The sequence below is a fragment of the Drosophila melanogaster genome, chromosome 2R, assembly GCF_000001215.4.
Source record: "Drosophila melanogaster chromosome 2R".
In the NCBI taxonomy this organism is placed as follows: domain Eukaryota; kingdom Metazoa; phylum Arthropoda; class Insecta; order Diptera; family Drosophilidae; genus Drosophila; species Drosophila melanogaster.
This window is the reverse complement of record NT_033778.4, coordinates 6971884-6992283: the sequence shown is the minus strand read 5'-3', so window position 1 is coordinate 6992283 and position 20400 is coordinate 6971884. Positions and strand designations below refer to the sequence as shown.

At 45.6% G+C, this 20400-nt stretch overlaps 5 protein-coding genes and 2 long non-coding RNA genes across 14 annotated transcripts, besides 1 other annotated feature; 5 read left to right on the top strand and 2 right to left on the bottom strand.

Annotated features, from left to right (window-relative positions):
• Positions 1-1523: 1523 nt before the first annotated feature.
• Positions 1524-3156: a mobile genetic element.
• A 205-nt stretch (positions 3157-3361) lies between these two features.
• On the bottom strand, positions 3362-6241 carry CG17002 (uncharacterized protein). 3 transcript variants are annotated; one of them, NM_136409.3, is made up of 5 exons: positions 5508-6241; positions 5351-5450; positions 4596-4646; positions 4019-4503; positions 3362-3713 (listed from the first exon to the last, which is right to left on the bottom strand). In NM_136409.3, the coding sequence occupies exons 1-5, from the start codon at positions 5937-5939 to the stop codon at positions 3516-3518; spliced, it is 1266 nt and encodes a 421-aa protein (NP_610253.1). In that variant the 5' UTR covers positions 5940-6241; the 3' UTR covers positions 3362-3515. The 3 variants fall into 3 exon arrangements, with proteins under 3 accessions (NP_610253.1, NP_001188872.1, NP_001188871.1); NM_001201943.2 differs by having other exon boundaries at positions 3362-3701; NM_001201942.2 differs by lacking the exon at positions 4596-4646.
• A 330-nt stretch (positions 6242-6571) lies between these two features.
• Positions 6572-10838, top strand: CG30156 (uncharacterized protein). Of its 2 annotated transcripts, NM_001273823.2 has the most exons (4): positions 6572-6872; positions 9535-10315; positions 10375-10541; positions 10599-10838. In NM_001273823.2, exons 2-4 carry the CDS (start codon positions 9576-9578, stop codon positions 10766-10768), a joined length of 1077 nt encoding a protein of 358 aa, NP_001260752.1. In that variant the 5' UTR covers positions 6572-6872; positions 9535-9575; the 3' UTR covers positions 10769-10838. The 2 variants fall into 2 exon arrangements, with proteins under 2 accessions (NP_001260752.1, NP_724520.1); NM_165500.1 differs by lacking the exon at positions 6572-6872 and having other exon boundaries at positions 9298-10315.
• Positions 6572-16999, top strand: vimar (visceral mesodermal armadillo-repeats). 2 transcript variants are annotated; one of them, NM_057957.5, is made up of 4 exons: positions 6572-6872; positions 13687-14592; positions 14682-15068; positions 15127-16999. In NM_057957.5, the coding sequence occupies exons 1-4, from the start codon at positions 6866-6868 to the stop codon at positions 15729-15731; spliced, it is 1905 nt and encodes a 634-aa protein (NP_477305.1). In that variant the 5' UTR covers positions 6572-6865; the 3' UTR covers positions 15732-16999. The 2 variants fall into 2 exon arrangements, with proteins under 2 accessions (NP_477305.1, NP_995767.1); NM_206045.2 differs by having other exon boundaries at positions 13684-14592.
• lncRNA:CR44171 (long non-coding RNA:CR44171) lies at positions 11089-11889 on the top strand. Its single transcript, NR_124446.1, has one exon. It is a non-coding gene; the product is annotated as a long non-coding RNA:CR44171 (long non-coding RNA).
• lncRNA:CR44170 (long non-coding RNA:CR44170) lies at positions 12089-12788 on the bottom strand. Its single transcript, NR_073848.1, has one exon. It is a non-coding gene; the product is annotated as a long non-coding RNA:CR44170 (long non-coding RNA).
• Positions 17000-17150: 151 nt separating the features above from the next.
• Positions 17151-18246, top strand: Ufsp1 (UFM1 specific peptidase 1). Of its 2 annotated transcripts, none has more exons than NM_165499.2 (2): positions 17151-17993; positions 18056-18246. In NM_165499.2, exons 1-2 carry the CDS (start codon positions 17415-17417, stop codon positions 18179-18181), a joined length of 705 nt encoding a protein of 234 aa, NP_724519.1. In that variant the 5' UTR covers positions 17151-17414; the 3' UTR covers positions 18182-18246. The 2 variants fall into 2 exon arrangements, with proteins under 2 accessions (NP_724519.1, NP_001286151.1); NM_001299222.1 differs by having other exon boundaries at positions 17258-17993.
• On the top strand, positions 17258-20288 carry Cyp6u1 (Cytochrome P450 6u1). Of its 3 annotated transcripts, none has more exons than NM_001299221.1 (3): positions 17258-17337; positions 18284-19496; positions 19555-20288. In NM_001299221.1, exons 2-3 carry the CDS (start codon positions 18455-18457, stop codon positions 19977-19979), a joined length of 1467 nt encoding a protein of 488 aa, NP_001286150.1. In that variant the 5' UTR covers positions 17258-17337; positions 18284-18454; the 3' UTR covers positions 19980-20288. The 3 variants fall into 3 exon arrangements, with proteins under 3 accessions (NP_001286150.1, NP_610252.3, NP_001286149.1); NM_136408.4 differs by having other exon boundaries at positions 19555-20172; NM_001299220.1 differs by lacking the exon at positions 17258-17337 and having other exon boundaries at positions 18355-19496; positions 19555-20172.
• The last annotated feature ends 112 nt before the right edge of the window (positions 20289-20400 follow it).

The window sequence follows — 20400 nt, the reverse complement described above, 5'->3', positions numbered from 1 at the left end:
TTTGTACATACGTATCTCGGTATATAAAAATACAGGTATTCATAAGGAAAATCTCACATGAACATTGATTTGAATTGATCTTCTAGAATTTCGAGTTAATGGAAAAATGGCTCGAAACCGCAAAACTTTCGATGCGATTTCCACTGGCGGACGTGTTTTGCGGTTTTCGGCTCGTCGTGGGCGGATTTTCCTCGAAAGTGGCCTAAAGCCAAAGCCAACCAGTTTGGGCCGATGTGCAGGTCTCGTTAGCCAGCCTACTATGGCTTCGGGCATGGCTTCCGTTTTTAATTACCAGACAGAAGGGCGTTGTAATTGTGTTTAGCTTTTCCTTGACACACACTGGCAACAACAGTAACAACAACAACATCATAAACTGGTTTACAGCTTACGTAATCCAATGAAAACGTGGCTTGGAAGCATTATTTTCGGATTTCGGTGGGTTGGGAAGGGGTGAGGGGAGCGCCAACTGTCGCGCCCGCTGACATTCCCTAATTAACAAGTGTGCTCCGCACAATTAACCTCACGTTGTTCCGTATTTAAATGTATTTCCACAACGCTCGGCACACAAAGAGAAATAGAATTTCGTATCTCCATTGATCGAAATCGCACTATCTAAATGAAACTCGTACTGGGATGAGTCATTGCCCCTAAAGATGGAAAATTAAGTGTATCTAATAGATACAAGCGCTGAAGATCATCTCGATGGATTGCCCACATTTACTAAAGATTAAAATATTAAAGCAATGTAACAATTGGCACGAACAAATCAAGATTTTTTGCAGCTATTTCTGTTTCAGCAATTTTGAATGCAACACGAATTCTTAGGAATAAAATATAACTCATACGGATTTTCCCAAATGGAAAAGCCATACATACAATATGATTACTAAGAATATACACAATTTGAAATTAAAATGATCAATATTCATATTATTTGGAATATGATCATATTGCCCCCTTTTTCCTACAGTGCTGTCTTCCCAATTATTGTCAAAATAGAATCAATTATGAATCATTTGCTTGCACTTCTGGTTATCTTCCTCGAGCAAATACTTTCTGTAAATGTCGAATTAGCGTCAAATGAATGACATAAGTGAGATTGCCTTCCAAGGGGAGGGACACTCGCTGGCGACGAAAAGCCCGTGGTCGAGATTGAGATCTGCATGCGTCACACTCGAGCAATTTCGAAAATGCACTAATGCCGCGGAAAAACCTCAAGCTGCTTCCCATGGGTGCGGGGTATCAAATTAGCATGTACACAGAAAGTAAAACTACTGTGAAATCAATCTCACTCAAACAAAAGATCATTCTCAGCGTTTTCAGTCAAAATTCCTTTCGCACATTATTGAAATATTTTTTTCTGTCAGTATACTCAACTTGCAGCTGACCAAACAGAATGTATCATTTTTCTCAGACCTACAGTATTGAGATATTAATACAATGAAATTCGTCATAAAAGTGGTTGAATGAATCCGTTTTCATAAATCGCAAGAGTAGTAGTTACTTTAGCAAATATTTTCTATATATACAGCTGTGTTCATAAAAATAGCAGTGCTTTGGACCTGAGAGTTTAAGATCAAAAATTCCTAGGATTTACAGTTTTAATGGGATTTTTTTTTTTTATAATATCATTAGGTATTTAATTTTAAACAATTTAACAAATGTTTCACTTTTATTTCTTCAATAGTTTCGAAAATATAGATTAAAACAACAAAATAGGTAGAAACTCTGGTTTTCAATGTAAATATTGAAAAAAACAGTAACAAAATTCAACTTGACCTAGAACTAACTTAGTTTTTCTTTTTAATACGTTAATTCGGGCCTAATACTTGGCTGGATAGCCTTTGTTAGCCAGCACAGCCTTACACCCACGCAGCATGGAGTCCACCAGGTCCTGGCATCATTTGGGGGAATTTTTGCCCATACATCCTGCACAACTTTCCAAATCTAAGCCTTAGACGTCGGGGAGTTCTTCGACACATTTTGTTTAATTTCCCCCCACAGGTTTTCAATCGGGTTTAAATCGTAAGGTGGTGCTGGCCACGGCATTGCATCTATTCCATTTTTGGGTGAACCTATTCTTTGCCGATTTGCTTCTGCATTTCGGATCATTATCCTGGTGGAATGTCCATTTTAAGGGCATATTATATTCAGAATATTACAGTAAGACATCAATGAGTATATTTACATATGCTATTTGGTCTATAATACCATAAATCATATGTTATGGACTCATACCATTGTAAAAAAAAAAACAAGCATATACCACAATTTTAGGTTCACCGTGGTTGAAAGTCTTCAGTGGGTGTTTTGGGTGGTATTCCGTGTTTGGAGGTCGTCAGATATACTGTAGTGAACCCGTTCCACCAAATTGCACGATTTTTGACCCATCAGTCCAAAGGATATTACGCCATTTGAAGACTGGCCAGTTTAGGTAGGTTTTAGCGAAGCTTAACCTTGCCTAAATATGCCTTGGGCTAAGTAGGGGAACCTTTCGTGAACTCCTCGCACTGAAATTTTGATTTAGTAGTCGTCTTCGAATAGTATCGTCCCTGATTCCCAAGTTGAGCTCAGACTTTATGTCCCTAAAGGATGCAAAAGGATAGACTTTGCTGTAAGAAACAATGCGTCGATGCTATATATCTGTGGTTATATCTATGGAACCACGGTTTTCGGGCTTCCATTCATATTTAATGACATTGGATACCATTTTGGCAGAACATTCAAGGGTTTTTTGAATGTTCATATATGTTTTTACTTCCTTTCTAAGCTTAATAATTAACATTCTTTTCTCCTGGGAGCAGTGCTGTCCTTTACCCACTAATATATAATTTTTTTCATTTACTCCCCTTTTAAATGTACGAATTAATCAAACTCACTTTTTAAAAATATTGATCATTTCCTGACTTTACGTTGGTCAAAACCAGACACTGCTATTCTTATGAACAGCCTAAAAGTTGTGATTTCGCTTAAGAAAGTAAATAAAAAAAGGATAACATGAAAAACTAACCGGATTTTCTTTTTTTCCCTATATACACATTCCATTTAACAAAAATAAGTGGAATAAAAAGTCAATTCCGAAAAGGGACATGGAAAAATACCTTTGTATTAATTAGTATTCCTCGCACTGCTATTTTTCTGAACACAGCTGTACATACCATTTTATATAATAGTCATTTTTTATATGTATACATGATCCAATTTCTATTGCCCAGAATTTCAAAAACTCTTTCGAGTTAGATCAATTTGCCTGTTGGTGATTAGAACTACGATACCTCAAAGTTATTATGGTATAACCACAGAACCACAGAAGCCCATTGATACCAAATATCAAATCAATATCAAATATCAGTATGGTATTGTCGATTGGAAAATAGGGACGCCATAGTTGTGTGCTTTATTTCGTTTATCCGACTTCACGTGGGAAGCGTAGTCAGTGTTGTAATGTCTATTTAAAATCGTAAGTATATCAGTTAGCGAGTTCCGTAGCGACAAAAGGGGTTAGGGGTTAGAGGCTAGTACAATCGCCGCGTGTAATGCATCTGCTGACCAGGAGGCGGCTGGGCGGAGCCGGATCCGGACGGTGCTCCCGGCTGGCCAGGCAGCATCGCCAGCTGTTGCCGAGCCAACTGCTGCTCGTGGGCGGATCCACCTCGTCCAGGGGCATAGCCCTGTGTGATGCTTCCCGCTGTTTTCGGATTCTGTGGAGGAAACTGGCCAGGCGTTAGTCAAGTGAATATTTAGTTCTTCCTTGTAAATGATATCAAACATGTTAATCAGTAGTTGGGAAGTTGGTTCTAATGCGTTTTCCTATGAAAACATGAAAACCTGCAACAATGAATTTGTTTTATAGAAAACAGCTCTTATTCAAGATGCTCAGGCTTTAAAAACCATTTTCGCAGAGCCTAATCGTTGAACTTCGATTTCGAAGATGTAAATCTAACTTGTTTGTTCTAAGTTGTAAATTCTAAGACACTGCCACGGCTAATTAACCACAAATGTTGAGAATGAGACCCACCTGGCTGCTGCTTATCTGCAGCACGTTGCTGTGCAATGAGAGTTCGTTGAGCAGCGGCTTGAAGATGACGCCCTCCGGCAGCAGGTGTGGCGGAGGCGGGACGTGGCTCGGCGGCTGGCCGTCGTGCTTCACCTCGATGTGGTAGCGGTCCGGTAGCTTCTCCATAGTCACGTGTGGCTGGGAGGCCTTTACCGAGAGGCTGCCGCCGGCTTGAGCCACCAGGTCTGCCTGCGAAATGGTCGGCTGGTCGAGGTTGATGTGAAGCACTTGCATGGGCTGCGACTGCGACGGTGCCTTGGGCGACTGCGAGTCGGGCGGCTTGCTGACCGTGGCGCTGGGCAGGTCCACGTGGTAGGCCTGGCGCAACGGAAGGTTGTAGTTGTAGATGGACTGCAAGCGGGCGTCCGCCTGGTGCTGTGTCGTCGGCGGAGGAGCGACCGTCTGGTAGAAGACCGTTCCCGTGCCCGGATACTGTGCCGCTGTTTCTGGAAGAGAGGAAAAGTGAGGTTTAATTGACGAATCTGGCGATCGTTCCGACGGAGGATCTCGGGCTTGGTATTGCAAGTGAGGTGCTTACTGTTCCATGATAATCTAGCATAGTCAGCGGCACGACGGTAGTCATCGTGTTCTGCGAATCGATCGTAAACAAATAACGAAATGAACATAAGTTGTGTGCCTGTGTTGTTAGAGGTTAGTGTGCGCAGTGAAATGGATTTCTCATGAACGGGACGGAGTGTTAGCGAGCAGTTAATCAAGAAGAACAGCGAAAGCTCCGCAGAACAGATCAATCGGTGATTGTATCGCACCTTTAGCCAATGCCAATTTGCAGTTGAATTTTAAAACTCGAGCTATCTGCTAGAAACCCTATATATATCGTTTCTACACTATATATCCTTCAAAATAATAGGGTAATTTTTGTGCACATTAAAACACATTAAACTAAACCATCCAATACAAAGCCTAAACAGCACGAAACTTTCTTTATATCGAATTGATTATTTACTTAACACTTAACCATGTTTTTGCAATCATTCCTAATTAGAAGTTCAATTGATATTAGTGCTAATATTTCATAGAGCTTAAAAAAGGGCTTGGCAATCAGAATGTAGAGATGATGACATCACAAAAATCACGTATATCTCTCGTCCAAATCAAGAACCATACATATGTGCTAACCAATTCAATGACTAATCAAATTATGAGCAGATCCCGCATTCGAGTTAACAAAATCCAACCGAAATTGCGTGCATGAGACTTTGGACTGCCTGCCTGAGGCAGCGTTCACTGTATCGGAGGCCCAGGGACCACATTGTCGACCTCTTCCTGGCTTACTCTGCTGGGCGTAGCTGGCGGCGCTCTTGTAGTAAGCCTGCTGCTGACTCGGCGGCGATGGACTCCTGCCACGTTTTCCTGGCTGTCCGCCGGACGGGAGCTGCGAGGAAAAAAGAGGACCATTAGAACCTGAATCCCACAATTGCGCAGTCGAGACCTTCTGCATCAGCGTATGGTGCTGGTGTTGGAGGCGCAGGGGCGGCAGGAAGACCGGGCTACTGGCCGCCGCCTGCTGGATGGCGAACAGTTCGTTCTCCTTGGCCAGCTTCTTGCGCGTTTCGTCCTCGTTGAGCACCTTCTTGAGTTGGACGGTCAGCTGATGCTTCTGGCTGTGCAGATCGGCCAGCTGCTCGTCCAGTCGGGTTATCTGGCCGCGTGTGTCATCCAGGGCCACCTGGTTCTGGCGCTCCACCTCCTCGCGCTCCCGTCGCAGCCGCTGCTCCTCGCACTGAGCCTCGAACTCCTCCTGGCGCCGCTGGCGGTCCGCCACGATGAAGCCCTTCAGTGCCCCGCGCAGCTTCTCCGCCCGCTCGGCCTTCGCCGCCTGGGCGGCCGCGTTGCTGTTGTTTACCGCTGATGCTGGCGGCATCTTTGTGCTCTGCTTAGTTATCTTGCCAATTTTATAAGCGTTCGTGGACGACCGGGCAATCGCGACTGTTTGACCGAACCGACCGAGAGGCTCCCCAAATGGAATGGCGTGCTGGTGGCGGTGGGCTGGAATCCGGGTGGACACCGCTACGGGAATCAATGGTTGGGCGTCTTGGGATCACTGCAAATGCTCGACGCCGGGCTGCACTTTATTTTCGTTCACTTTCAGCACGGTTTTTTGTGGTAAACAATTTGTTGAGTGAGTGGGATGTGCCGACCAGTGTTGCCACCAATCGATTAATGGGCAAAGCTAGCTAGAAAATAGCTACTTTCCGATTGTGGTGGCAAATCTTAAGTTAACGTTCGAACTAAATCACTTATAAAGAATTCGATTTTTTCTTTAAAGCTTATATTCCTAATATTACTAGTCACACCCCAGAATTTAATATAAAATACAAATAGTTTCAACACTGATCGATACTTATCGATAACTTTTTGGAAACAGATTATAGTTTTTGGAAAATCCAAGCATTAAAGTCTAGACATTCTAGAAATGTCTATCGATGTTAATAAAATGCGTAAGCATCGATATGGCATCTCTCATTGGAGGTATCGTGCAGCTCGAGCTCTGCGGTCACACTAGAATTGCAGTTGTTGGTGTGAACGTCTGAACGCGATTCGGAAAATACGGATTACACGGATAATACGAATTATACGGATATTGCGGAAGTTGAACGGAGACGCGACTGAAAGAAAGCCGTGAAATGTGTTCAGTTGCGCGCAGCAGTCATTAGCCTATCAGCAGTGTTTGTTACAAGCTAACAGTGATACAACGTGCCTGGAATCGCAACCAACGCAGAGCAAGAAAAGCAGAAAAGCATAAAAACGGAAGAAGCAGCAGCGGAATAATCAACAAAGGCGGCAAACATGGCGAGTGAGTAACATCGAGCATTTCTCTGCCTATGGAGCATCCCAAACGACATACAGCAGACCCCGGATTCCTTTTCCATAGCATAAACAAACGCAATTCATGCGAGTCATTGCAGCGGCCGTTTTATGGCTGCAGTGCAGCATTTACGAGCTGCGAAAACTTCCAAATCGCTGCCAGGTGTCGGAGGAAGTTGCTCCGAGCAGGGGCAGTGGGGTGGGGGCGGGCGATGCGGCTCCCTAGACAAGATGTGTGTGTTTGCCGGGGACATGTGAGAAAAATCAATACTTATGCTCCCCACTCCCCATCCCACTGCACAGTGGGCCGGTCGGATTAGGCAGATGCCGTGCTCCTGCTGCTGTGCGCACCCACTTATCGCGGCCAACAGGGTCAGCGCTTCCCAATCAGAAATCCCGCTCTTTTATCCTTTAATGGCCCCGGCAGTTCTGGCGGGAATTAAGTGCGGCTGAGACAGCGGCCACCACCGTTTTGCACGAACCCGCCACCCGAGCCGCCCACTCCACCGCAGCACAGGAGGAATAGGAATGGGAACTGGGAACAGCAGTGACGACGCATTAATAAATGAGAATATGCCTCCTGCGAGGTGCCAGGTTTACCGGCGTGTCGCAACACTCCCCGCAGTCCTCACAATTCGTTTTATCCCCACGGGGGGTGATATAGCAAACAAAACGATGAAGTCATGCACAGTGAGAAATCTATGGCAACTTTGTTGAATTGTTGATAAACATTACAATTAGGACAATCTTCACAGATTAAGCTTAAAAGGGCTTAAAATTCGATACTACTTTGCAGTCAAAGCGCAGTCATTGTCAAGATAAAGCTGTGACTAACTAAAAGAAACCCCTTTTTTTCTTGTGTTTCTCAGTGTAGTTGGATGTGTAACGTACGCACTGGATGTGTTATATTTGGGTCAGTCACCGATGAGAATTGTTAAACGTAAACAAGTCTCTAAACTTCTTAGTTTTCAAACGTGACTGCACCGAATCAACACATACATAAACACTGGCCACAGACTGTACTGTTTGTATACCCTTTCCCGAGGGGAACCTGTGCAGAACGACAACAAACAGCACTTGAACGCGCCGGCAATCCCGGCCTCGAAACTTCCCCTTTTTCAGGAGGGGTGCTGCATCCCAATCCCCACACCACTGTACACCTCACTTGTCTACAGAACCCACCAGCTGCGCCCAGCGTAGCGAGACCCATTTCCACACTGAAAACAATTCGTGGTTCTTGTTCATTTTAATTCATATGCAAGCACTGGGAAACTTGCGCTGAATATATGATTTTCAAGACCTGTCATTCGGAGCATTCATTAAGTGTTACATAAGTTTTATACCTGAAGTATAGTACATTGAAATACTATTCGACATTACTATAGATTGTTTTGAAATCTAATGAAAGGACATCTATAAAATTCAAGGATGCAGGCCATTGGACCGTTGCGGCATGATTTACTCGCTGTGCAGATCCCAGCTGCGAGATGCTTGCCACGTCCTCCCTGCGGCTCAGTCACTTTGGACTTTAATTGGTCCTTTGTGACTGCATTTGTCGACGCTTTCGCTCGGCGTCTTCGACGCAATTTGACTGCTGTCCTTGAGGCTGTGGCTACCATCAACCCCGAGGCTGGGAGTCTGATAAGGAAGAGGATATCAGCTGCCAAAGCAGGCCGCTCCCCTCGCCAGATTCCAGATTCTAGATTCCGGAGCTGCTGCCTCTTTATTGTTATTGTTATTATTTTGGGCTTTTCCATTCGTTCCACGCAGCTTACCCAGATTAGCTGGCTGTTATTGTAGTTTGCCCGGCTTCGAATTTATTGTCCTTTTCCACCTCCTTCTTGCGTATTCCGGCGTCGTTGCTTCATTTGCTTCAAATCTAGCTGGGTGACTTGTGATTTCCCCGTGCCTAGCGCCTTCCACTCGCTTTATTCTTTTAACTGCTAATAAGATTTTGGCCCTTCTAATGGCCTTGAGAATGAATGGGGCGAGCAGGCCGCCTTGAAAAGATGAAATTGTGGGGTGGTTGGTGGCTAGCTCTGTTTTAATTGAGTTCGTGCCCTATTCAAATTGGCATAGAAATTAATTTCAATTAACTTTCGAGTCTTTTCGAGGAGGCTATGTGTGTCCCCTTGACAAGTTGTGGAGCATACTTTACGGGGCCAAAAGAGGGTTGGCATTTTGGGGAATCCCCCATCGACAGAACGTTCTAACTTGTGTGCTTCAAGTGTGCAACTTGTGTGCAAACTTTTAGTTTTTTCCGCTCTAAACTAAGCAACTTGTACAACTTGTGTCAACTTTTAAGTTGGTAAATTCGTTGGTATTTACACGAGTACTGCATGATTTAAATGTTCAATAAGCTGGCTGGTATGTAAAAAACGGATTCAAGTTGTCTTTTCTCAAGTGTTCATTGTGTTGACATACAAAATGTTGACTGGCGAAAGTCAATTTGTATTTAAGTTTGCAGCTACATATACATATACAGTCAACTTAGTTCGAAACTATTTCGGCTACCTCTAATATACATACAAAAGCACTTTGTTAAATTCACCAACTCGGTGGATTGTCCCAGAACAACAAACCAAAATTTAAAATTTGCAAACGAACAGAGAAAAACGAATCCTTTTTTGTCTTCTCACGCTGCTGGGAAGGAGAAGAAAGTAACCAAGAACTGGAGGACGACGACTTCACAATGGGAATCCTGCAGGCGAGGAGGCATCACTGCGTCGACAAGGTGGTGAGTGACCTGTGCCTGGGACACTACGAGCACGCTCTGAGGCAGATCAACGAGGATCTGGAAGGCTTACAGAACCACGATGAGATCATGGCGCTGCTGGAGCTAAAGAATATCATTTTGAGACTGAGGCTGAAGGGCGAGGCCCAGCGGACCATAGGCCCAACTCGCAAATCTGACGCCCTGCCCCACAAGTTCACACTCGAGATGCTGGACGTGGTGCAGAAGGTCCTGCGGTGCCGCAATCACTACGAGGTGCTGCGCATCTCTCATCATGCCACCTACTCCGAGGTGAAGCGGGCCTACCACAAGCTGGCCCTGCGCCTCCATCCGGACAAGAACAAATCTCCTGGGGCTGAGCAGGCCTTCCGGCGGATCAGCGAGGCGGCTGACTGCCTCACGGACTGCCAGAAAAGGATTGAGTACAACATAGCAACGGCAGTGGGCGACTGCCACGACCAGGATCCCTCGCAGTACAAGGATTATCGCGGGGAAAGTGAATTCAATGAGGCAAATGGGAACGATCTGGGAGCCGCTTTCAGAAGGCCTTATCGGGGGGCCAATCAGCGGATGCCCCAGAGGCAGTCACTCTACCAAACACAGCAACTCGTCATCGGAGTGGTGGCTGCTCTGGTTTTTCTCTTCGTCACCATGCACTTCATCGCAGGCGCTCCTGCTTACAGTTTTACGCTAACCAGGTGAGTTCTAGACTCACTCGGATGCTGAGACTGGCGTATACAGGCCCAATCTTCTCCAGAACCCACAGCGCTCGACGGCTCAGTCGGACGAACCACATTGCCTACTACATGAATCCGACGACTCTGTCCAAGTACACAGAACAGCAGTTGGCCGAACTGGAAGTAGAAATCGAGGAGGTTTACATCTCGGACCTCAAACATAAGTGCAGGCAAGAGCGGAGTTGGAGTGAGAACTATTAAACTTTGTCCAGTACCAGGCACTTCAAATTACTTCTGATTCCAGGGGATAATCTGTTTCTCAGGGCGAGGCAGGGAAACAACGACCAGAAGTTGCTCCAGCATGTCAGCCAGATGTCCACTCCCGCTTGCCAGGCGTTGCTCCAGCTGGGAAAGTCTGGTCACAGTCGACTGTTGCTCGAGAACGAGTCTTTGAATCAGGACGTGCCAGTCTGATACTCTGTACTTTTCTATTGATAGATGTAGGGATTAGTGCACGGTGTAAATAAAGAGTAGTTTTAAAAATACGCAATCCTTATATTATATGGTTTATTGTATTGTACATTGTGGTTTGGTATATTTAAGAGCCCCGCAAAAGTGGGCTCACTTTTACTTTGCAAGCTTCCATTTTTTTCAATTTATCATAACTCGAGTGGATCATGAATTATACCTTTTCACTTACATCACCTAGTTATCCATGCAAAAGGAATCATTTCGTTTGAATTATAAGGTTCGTTCCCATGGCTGCCATTTTCTGTGCCATGCCTCTGCCTCCAACTTAACCCACTTTTCCCGAATTTTTCACTTGGCAACAGGGCCCAAAAAGCTAAAATACAACTAAAACCGACATTAGCGTCGCCAGTTGCACATGAATTAAGCATGCAACAACAATAAGTTTGCACTAGTTTTTTTGTGATTTCTGTGCCGTTTGCTATTTGCTATTTTTGTACGTGGCCAAAGTTGGTGAATCGCGTAATGGAGAAAATAAAATACCACAACGGAGTGGAAATAAAACGCAGGCCATAGGCCCCAATCATGCCCAGAAAAAAGGAAACACGAAAATAAAATGAAGCCATTGCCCCAGAAATTCAGGCGAATAAATGCCTCGAACGAATCCCGCTTCCGCAACGAAGAGCTAACGAACTTGCCACGGAACTCGAACGGAATGTATGGATGGATGGATTGATGGCTGGATGGATGGGTTGATGGCTGGATGGACGAGTGGCATACTCTGAATACCAACGAGTACCAGTTACCAAAGCAAACATTCGGAGGCACGCAAAAGGCGGCGAAGCAGCAACCGAGACGCATTACGGAGCTGGTCTGGGCCACCTTCTGTCAGACGGAAGTGACGCTACTATTGCCACTGCCACTGCCACAGCACCTGTCGTCCTCCTGCATTCCTCATCCCTGTCAACCTGCCACTCCGCCGGGCGGGCGATGCGACGCGTCTCTGCCACCTGTCCAATTGCATTCAGTCAGCTGCGTCGGACAAACAAATACAACAATTCCCCTTTTTACCTGAATATGCAGATGCATCCCGCAATACATATGCACATTTCCACTGGCTGCGTTTCGATTTAAAGGGTATATTGGACTCCTAATTGTATGTCTGTCTGCACGGAAATAGCTGAAATACCTAGTAAAGTTTTCATTCGGAATAAGATAGTTTGAAACAGACTTGAGTTCATAATTTACCTATATCTTATTATTATTCTTAATTATTATTTACCCAAACAGAAAAGAACTCGGAGGCATGATTCTTTTGTATTTAAATCCTTTAACCATTGGAAAACACACTACTCAAGAGTAACACTAAACAGCTAGTTATAATAAAGAGAGTTCGATATCAGATGGTGTATCTTAAAGTCGTTACAAACGGATGCAGAAGTTGAACCCGTATTCTATTATGTTGTTGTACAATCTGACGTACAATTTGTGATGTTTTGTTGCTTCAGCACTAGGGTATCTTATAGTCGGTACCCTCGAATTCAGCCTATACACTTATGTTCTCTTTAGTTGGGGTTACATTTCTAAGTGCAACTTGTCTGCGAGTTAGTGAGCTGTTGTGCAGGCTGCTTCTGCTGCTGCTGTTGCGTCCTTTGTTGCTGTTTCTATGCCAAATCGTGGATGTTGCCTACGTTGGATGATGTTGATGATGATGACGATGGTTGCCCGCCCGGCTGAAGGGTTCACTTTGCTTTTTGTTTTACTTATTCATTATTTATGCTCCACAAAGTTTGTTGAATTGCGACCCCAGTCCACAACCTTGCTGTTGCTGTTGCCACCAACTGTCGCCAGTTGTCGAGCGCCGGAGTCTGGTCCTTGCCCTTCGTCCTTTGGCCCTCGTCCTGCTGGAGTGCCACATCGGAATGTATTTTCCAGCGTGTGTGCTTGTCGGCAGAAAAGGTCTGACTGAAATAATAATATTGTGATAATGTTGGTCACAAAAGGGCTCTATTCGTACTGGCTTAATATCGAATATATACAATTTAAATTCAACACAAAAGTTGTATTATCTCTGGCTTGGGTACTATCATTAAAATTGTATAACGTTGCTTAATAATAACAAGTTTTATCATTTTAGAACCAACTCATACCCACTAACATTTAAGATAACTCCCCTGAAAAGCTGAATTCCGAAGCATTTATGCTGAATAAGTGAACCTAAACCTTCATCATTACAATACATTAAATCCCGATTGTTTTTCCGTTTTCCTTTTCATTTGTCCATGACCAGGACTTATGTAAATCGTCGCCCATCCTGGGTCCTTTTATAATCCGAGCCATCTGTTTTTTTGGGGCCAAATGAAGCTTTAATGTGGCACACGCTTCACGAGTTTTCTCGAACGTTTCCAATGGATCAAAAACGGTTCGAACTGGAGATGCAAAAACACAAAAAAGCTTTCTATTCCTGAAGGAGAAAGAAAGTTCTTTTGTGCCAGGCCGTAAAGCCATAACTTCTTGCTTTGAAAGCATTTGTCTTGACTTCGTCCAGTCAGCGACGATAATCGAAATTGGCAATCAATTTTGCGGTTCTCAACTTGGTCGGTGCAGGAAGGGAAAGGTGGATTGCGTGCTCCGTCAAATGGAACGAAAAAGTATACATAAAATACCCTAAATAAATACAATAGTATTTAAATAGTTAAAAACTAAGAACACTTTAAATGGGAGCTGGATATGTAATACAACCACTCATAACTTGACTTATAATTGATGGTTTCTTTTCTTACTTACTCACTCACGTTACTCATCATCACCAAACTTTATTCCAATGACCAGGGAAACATTTAGTTGCCAAAACAATAAGATGACCCTTTATGTTGTTCAAGTGCCCTAACTAACCAATGTTCTTTTCTTACCGCCTTAAGCAGCTGAAATCGACGATTTGATTGAAAAGCTGAAGACGACCAGTGTCAGTCCGGCGAACACGACCAACTTGCTCTGCGAGATCTCGGCGACGAAGGACCCCAAACTTTTCGATAAGCACGAGCTGGCAGAGTGCTTTCTGGGCCTCACCAAGTGCGACGACACAAACGTGCGCAAGGAGGCGGCCAAGTGCATTGCGGAGATCACCAAGTCCGAGGTGCAGCGCAAGAAGTTCACCAAGAGGAATATAATAGCCGCATTTCTGGAGTGCTTGCGACAAGTGCCCACGTCCGACGGCAGTATGGAGCTGCCCATACAGATTTGTCGGGCACTGGGCAATATCTGCTACCTAAACGACGAAGCCAGGGACTTAATACTCGAGCTGGAGGGCGATGCTGTTCTACTGCGACTGCTGGACATCACAACCATCGAGGACGTGGCCAATGCGGCGCAATTCATCAAAGTGCGCGGCGGCTTGCTGTCCAACTATTTGCTCGGAGGCGAGGGCTTGGCCAAGCGGGCCATGGAGTTGGGCGTGATGAAGAAGCTGCAAGGCATCATCGACATTGGCGCCTCCAATGTGGAACAGCATGAGGATCTGCTGCTGAACACGCTTCCACTGCTCAGTATACTCACCGAGAACGTGTCGGATCTGAACTTCGACTCTTCCCTGAATATCCAGCTGTCTCGCATTCTGGCCGCTTCCACGAATCCCGATCTTGCCGAGATGTGCCTGGAGCTGCTCCATTACCAGGCGGAGAGCGACGAAGTCAAGCTTATTTTGGCCAAGGACGGTCTGTGCGAAACCATCTACAACCTGCTGGAAAAGTACAAGACTCTGGCCAGCACAAGTGAGGCCAGGGCGTTGATGAAACTCGCCTGCGAACTCATCGTATTAATCCTTACTGGTGGTAAGTTTCGGATCATATGAATTAGAATGTTGTCGACAAATTCTTCAACTTGTTCCATTTCAAAACTAATTATTGTACTATTGTTCTAGATGACTCAATGCACTATTTGTACACCACGCCGCTGCTGAAGAACATGGTCGATTGGCTGGACTCGACGGACATCGATCTGCTAACCACCGGCGTGCTGGCCCTGGGCAACTTTGCGCGCACCGATAGCCACTGCATCTACTTTGTGGAGCAGCAGACCATGAACAAGCTGCTCGAGGTGCTGGCCAAGAACAACGGCGTCAAGGACGATGTGCGCCTGCAGCACGCTCTTCTCTCCGCGCTGCGCAACCTGGTCATCCCGAAGCCAAACAAGAACGCGGTAATCCAGGCGGGCCTGGTGCAGACCATTCTTCCCATGCTCGAAATACACCAGCCACCAGTCGTCTTCAAGCTGCTGGGCACACTTCGCATGACCGTCGACGGACAGGGTGAGTAGTGGCAACAACCGCACGCGATCCGCATCTCTAACAACATCTGCTTTTCCAGAGAAACTCGCACTGGAGTTGCTGAAGAACAAGACTCTGATCGAGCAGCTGGTGCACTGGAGCAAATCGTCGGACTATGCGGGCGTCACCGGCGAGTCTCTGCGCCTCATGGCCTGGCTGATCAAGCACGCCTACCTCAGCAAAATCGCATACGCACTGCCGCGCAAGGGCGATGCACCCGCCGAACAGATTGCCGACAAGATTCCGCTAACGCAAGACTACGATCGCAGTAGCTTGAGCGAGTTCCTTGCCAACGAGGGCACCGTGGAGGCCATGGTCAGCATGCTCACAGCTCAGCACCTGGTCATGCAGAACGAGGCGCTGATTGCCCTGTGCATCCTGTCCGTGGTGTACCTGTCGCAGCCCAGCGAGGCGGCGCAGGCCCAGCTGCTGCAGGACGAGCTGGTCAAGTGCGAGGTCGGCAAGAAGTTGGCCGAGCTCATCAGCAAGTCGTCGGACACGATGACCAAGGAGATTGTCGAGAACCTGCAGAACTGCGTGAACTTGCTCAAATCTTCCGAGCAGCTGGTGGCGCATCTGGAACAGCATAACATCAACGAGCTGCTGAAGTCTATACCCATTCTCACCGAATACTGCACCTTGTAAGAAAACGGGGACTGTCATTGCATTTATCCCAGCACCGCAGGATGCCTCACAGTGGGATGGGTCGATTTGCACGATTGAACATAACATAAATACTTTAGGGGTAAGCAGTTATCTTTGGAAGTTATCTGTGTGGTCTTACCAAGAGAAACGCCAATACTTATTCGTAACGATACAAAGATTAATACGTTGCGCTAATGTGCTAAACTCCACTTTACTACTTAATAACAATTTTGTTAAATTGTAATTAAATCCACTCTCTTGAGATTCACTGACGTTGCACGATTCCAAATAGCCAAAGATAAATGTTTGCCACTATTAGAGCATGTTTTAAAAAAAATCAGCCCACCCTTAGCCACACAGACACACTCAGAACCGGAGAAAATAGTAGTTTTCACCCCAAAGCAACGATTCAGATGTAGACTTGACTGTAGTTTGGTAAGAAGAAAGTGCAGATTCACAAGTTAAGCAGTTAATCAGTTAAGCACACTGGAACACGCGAACACGAGAGGAGCAGAAAGTATTTTTTAGACGCAAGCGTATTTTGACTGCATTTATGAAGAGAATCCGATGTAGTAAGGAGTCACAAATCGTATGAATATTTATAGCATACATACATAACATATACGTATAAATATAATAATATTAATAATTTAGCATATTAATCTTTTCTGTTACATGATTTTTAAGAGCACAATAACAACAAATCGTGGTGATATCGCTAAATATATTTAATAAATGTATTTTATGATTGTACTTATAATTTTCAATCGACCTCTTTTAAACCGTTGCTGGCACAAACCAAAAACGAGAAGATAACAAAACATTTAGACGCACGACGTAATTAAGGTATTTTAATTGGTGCACAGACACATATTGCAAACGGCATCCCATATATTTATTGTAAAACTCGGCGAAGTTATCCAAAATGCATTTTTAAGCTAACTTTAAAACATTAACAAAACTGCAACTCAGTAACAATCAGCAATCCGAAAATAGTTGAAAACCAATAATGCAAATATTTCAATTTTACAAATCGTAGTTTATGGAGTGCTACAAATTTTACCAATTATTAAAAACGATGTACTAATGTTTGGTCACCAAAAACTAAAAATTAAACGAACACAATTCAAGGGGAATGGTGTTAATATATAAAGCGTTGAGACACCCACACACATAAATGCGAAAACATATTTATGAACTCTAAACACAATAATGTACATTTAATAATTCAAATAAAATTTGAAATGCATGAGAAATAAGAGAAAACCAAATAGATGCGTTTAAATTTAGGCGCTACAAACGGGCTGTTATCGATAATTCGATGAGAGAGTTGGTGATGGATAATTGTAGTAAAACAATTATGACAACATTGCTTAATATAAAAATATAAATTTTATCAAAATTTTGGGCGGAATAGCCTTTCATCATGACTCATTCTTATATTCGTTAATTTTATTTTCCGCATTATTGTTATTTTATTTTGGCTGACTTTGTCATTGGTGCATGACGATTCAGCTTGTACCATCTCTAGCCAGAGCAAAAAAAAAAACATTCCAATTTCTTTGCTGCGATTTCACTTTCACAAAACAAATTACGGCTGCCCAAGGTAAATAAACAAAAAAGAAAAGGAGCAGGTGAATCAGGCCTAGGCTATCAAATTACTCAGTTTCGAAAACAATTCCTATGGCGGCGGAAAAGTGTGCAGAAGAGTTTGGGGACTCCTCCGCGGCGTCCTTGAAAATTGTACCAAAGGACTATGCATATCCACTTCTAGAGGATCCGCAAGGCGCGCTGACCACGCCCACTGAAGGCGGGCGGACGCTAGTTACCCGCGGTGGCTTTAACTACTTCCACTACGGATGCGATGGCCACCAGGATGCTGGCTGGGGTTGTGGCTACCGCACCCTGCAATCGGCCATTTCCTGGATCCAACGTCGACAGGGGTCGAGCGGTCATGTTCCTTCCATCCGGGAGATTCAGCAGATCCTGGTGGCCATCGGCGACAAGGGTCCAGAGTTCGTGGGCTCGCGCGACTGGATCGGAACGCTCGAGGAGTTCTACGTGATCGATGTGCTGCACCAGGTGCCGTGCAAGATTCTTCACGCCAAGGAGCTTAGCTCGGACGAGATCCTCGGCGAGCTTCGGAGCTATTTTGAGAAGTACCAAGGCTTCGTCGCCATGGGCGGTCTGAGTGACACCGCCTCCAAGGCTATTACCGGCTACCATTGCAGTGCACGCGGTCGCATCTTCCTGCAGGTGGTGGTGAGTCAGCGAATTAGCTCATTTTATGAACTGGTGAACTAATCGCTCGCTTCCCTTTTTAGGATCCGCATTTCGTAGGCGTGCCCAGCTCCCGGCAGCACTTAATCGATCTGGGCTACGTTCGTTGGGTGCCCGTTGACGAGTTCGCCGGCAGCACGTACAACCTCTGCCTCATCTTGCAGCCGTAGTCGCAACTCTCCGTACCTATTTTAGCAATAAATCCCGCTCAGCTCTTGATTACTATTACTTACTGAAAGTTGCCTTATAGCCACGTTTCTCTTCCATTTTAGCGGCCGATACTCAATGGACCTTATCAATTATTAAATCGGACCGCACGATAATGGCGCTGATAAACCGGCGGCATTGAGCCCCAGAACCTCGACAAGCAGCTACTGCCAGCTGTTAAGCATATCAAACAGCGCGAACATATTGTAAAAGCCGGAAAAGACAGCTGAGTGAGCATGGATCTAATGCACCGCACCCTGCTCACCGCCCTGGGTGCGCTGTCAGTGGTCTACGCCCTGGTCAAGTTCAGTCTGGGCTACTGGAAACGGCGGGGGATCCTGCACGAAAAGCCCAAGTTCCTGTGGGGCAACATTAAGGGCGTGGTGAGCGGGAAGAGGCATGCCCAGGACGCCTTGCAGGATATCTACACCGCATACAAGGGCAGGGCGCCGTTTGTGGGATTCTACGCCTGCCTCAAGCCGTTCATCTTGGCGCTGGACCTGAAGCTAGTCCACCAAATAATCTTCACCGACGCGGGACACTTTACGTCCCGAGGCCTTTATAGTAATCCCAGTGGAGAGCCGCTGTCGCATAATCTCCTTCAGCTGGACGGTCACAAGTGGCGGTCACTGCACGCCAAATCTGCAGAGGTTTTCACTCCGGCCAACATGCAGAAGCTGCTGGTCAGACTGTCGCAAATCTCCTCCAGAATTCAAAGGGACCTGGGCGAAAAGAGCCTTCAAACTATCAATATAAGCGAACTCGTGGGTGCATACAATACGGACGTTATGGCGTCAATGGCCTTTGGACTAGTAGGGCAGGATAACGTGGAGTTCGCTAAGTGGACGCGCAACTACTGGGCGGACTTTAGGATGTGGCAGGCTTATCTGGCGCTTGAGTTTCCGCTCATCGCTCGCCTTCTTCAGTACAAAAGCTACGCAGAACCTGCTACAGCTTACTTCCAAAAAGTGGCCCTGTCGCAGTTGCAGTTGCATCGAAGAAGGGATCGCCAGCCACTCCAGACCTTTCTGCAGCTATATTCCAACGCAGAAAAGCCGCTCACCGACATCGAGATTGCGGGCCAAGCCTTCGGCTTCGTTCTGGCTGGCTTGGGCCCCCTGAATGCCACCCTAGCATTCTGCCTCTACGAGTTGGCCCGCCAGCCTGAGGTGCAAGATCGAACCAGGCTCGAGATTAACAAGGCACTGGAGGAGCATGGTGGCCAAGTGACACCGGAGTGCCTAAGGGAGCTCAGGTATACGAAGCAAGTCCTCAATGGTGAGTACCAAATATTGAAAAGCTCTTTATAGCTCCAATGACTTCACCTTTTTTTTAGAAACGCTTCGCCTGCACACTCCACATCCCTTCCTGCTACGCCGGGCTACCAAAGAATTCGAAGTGCCCGGATCGGTGTTTGTAATTGCCAAAGGCAACAATGTGCTGATACCAACGGCGGCGATACACATGGATCCTGGCATTTATGAAAACCCCCAGCGGTTCTACCCGGAGCGCTTTGAGGAACAGGCAAGGCGATCCCGCCCGGCAGCTGCGTTCCTGCCTTTCGGCGATGGCCTGCGAGGATGCATTGCCGCTCGCTTTGCAGAGCAGCAGCTTCTGGTGGGCCTGGTGGCTCTGCTGAGGCAGCACAGATACGCTCCCTCTGCGGAGACCTCGATTCCCGTGGAGTACGACAACCGGAGACTGCTCTTGATGCCCAAGTCGGACATCAAACTCAGTGTGGAACGGGTGGACAAGCTTTAAAGGAGGCTCTGCTGGAGCATCGCATATTTTGTATTGTTTGCTTTACAAAGCGTTTAAGTTGTTTTTATATTTGTATATGCACCTTTTTCGTTGATTTTCCTAAGCTGTGGACTTGTGTGATAATGCTGACGATGACTTTTATAATCTTTTGCACCAAGCTCAACAACGTGAACAAATAAATAATTTAGTTGTTATATCGAACACTTTCATACCATCGGAAAATAGGACTCTTAAAAAGAATTCTATGCATAAAAGGTGAATTTGCAGCAAATGCAGAGGCCATTATTTAAAGTAAACGACGTTAAATTTATATAATTTGTTTTCAATCTATAGAATTCATGGTTTTCCAAATTAACACTCATTTAGCCCGAGTGCTTAGTTAATGTCTTCGGCACTTCCGTTTCCTAGGAACTCTACTCTA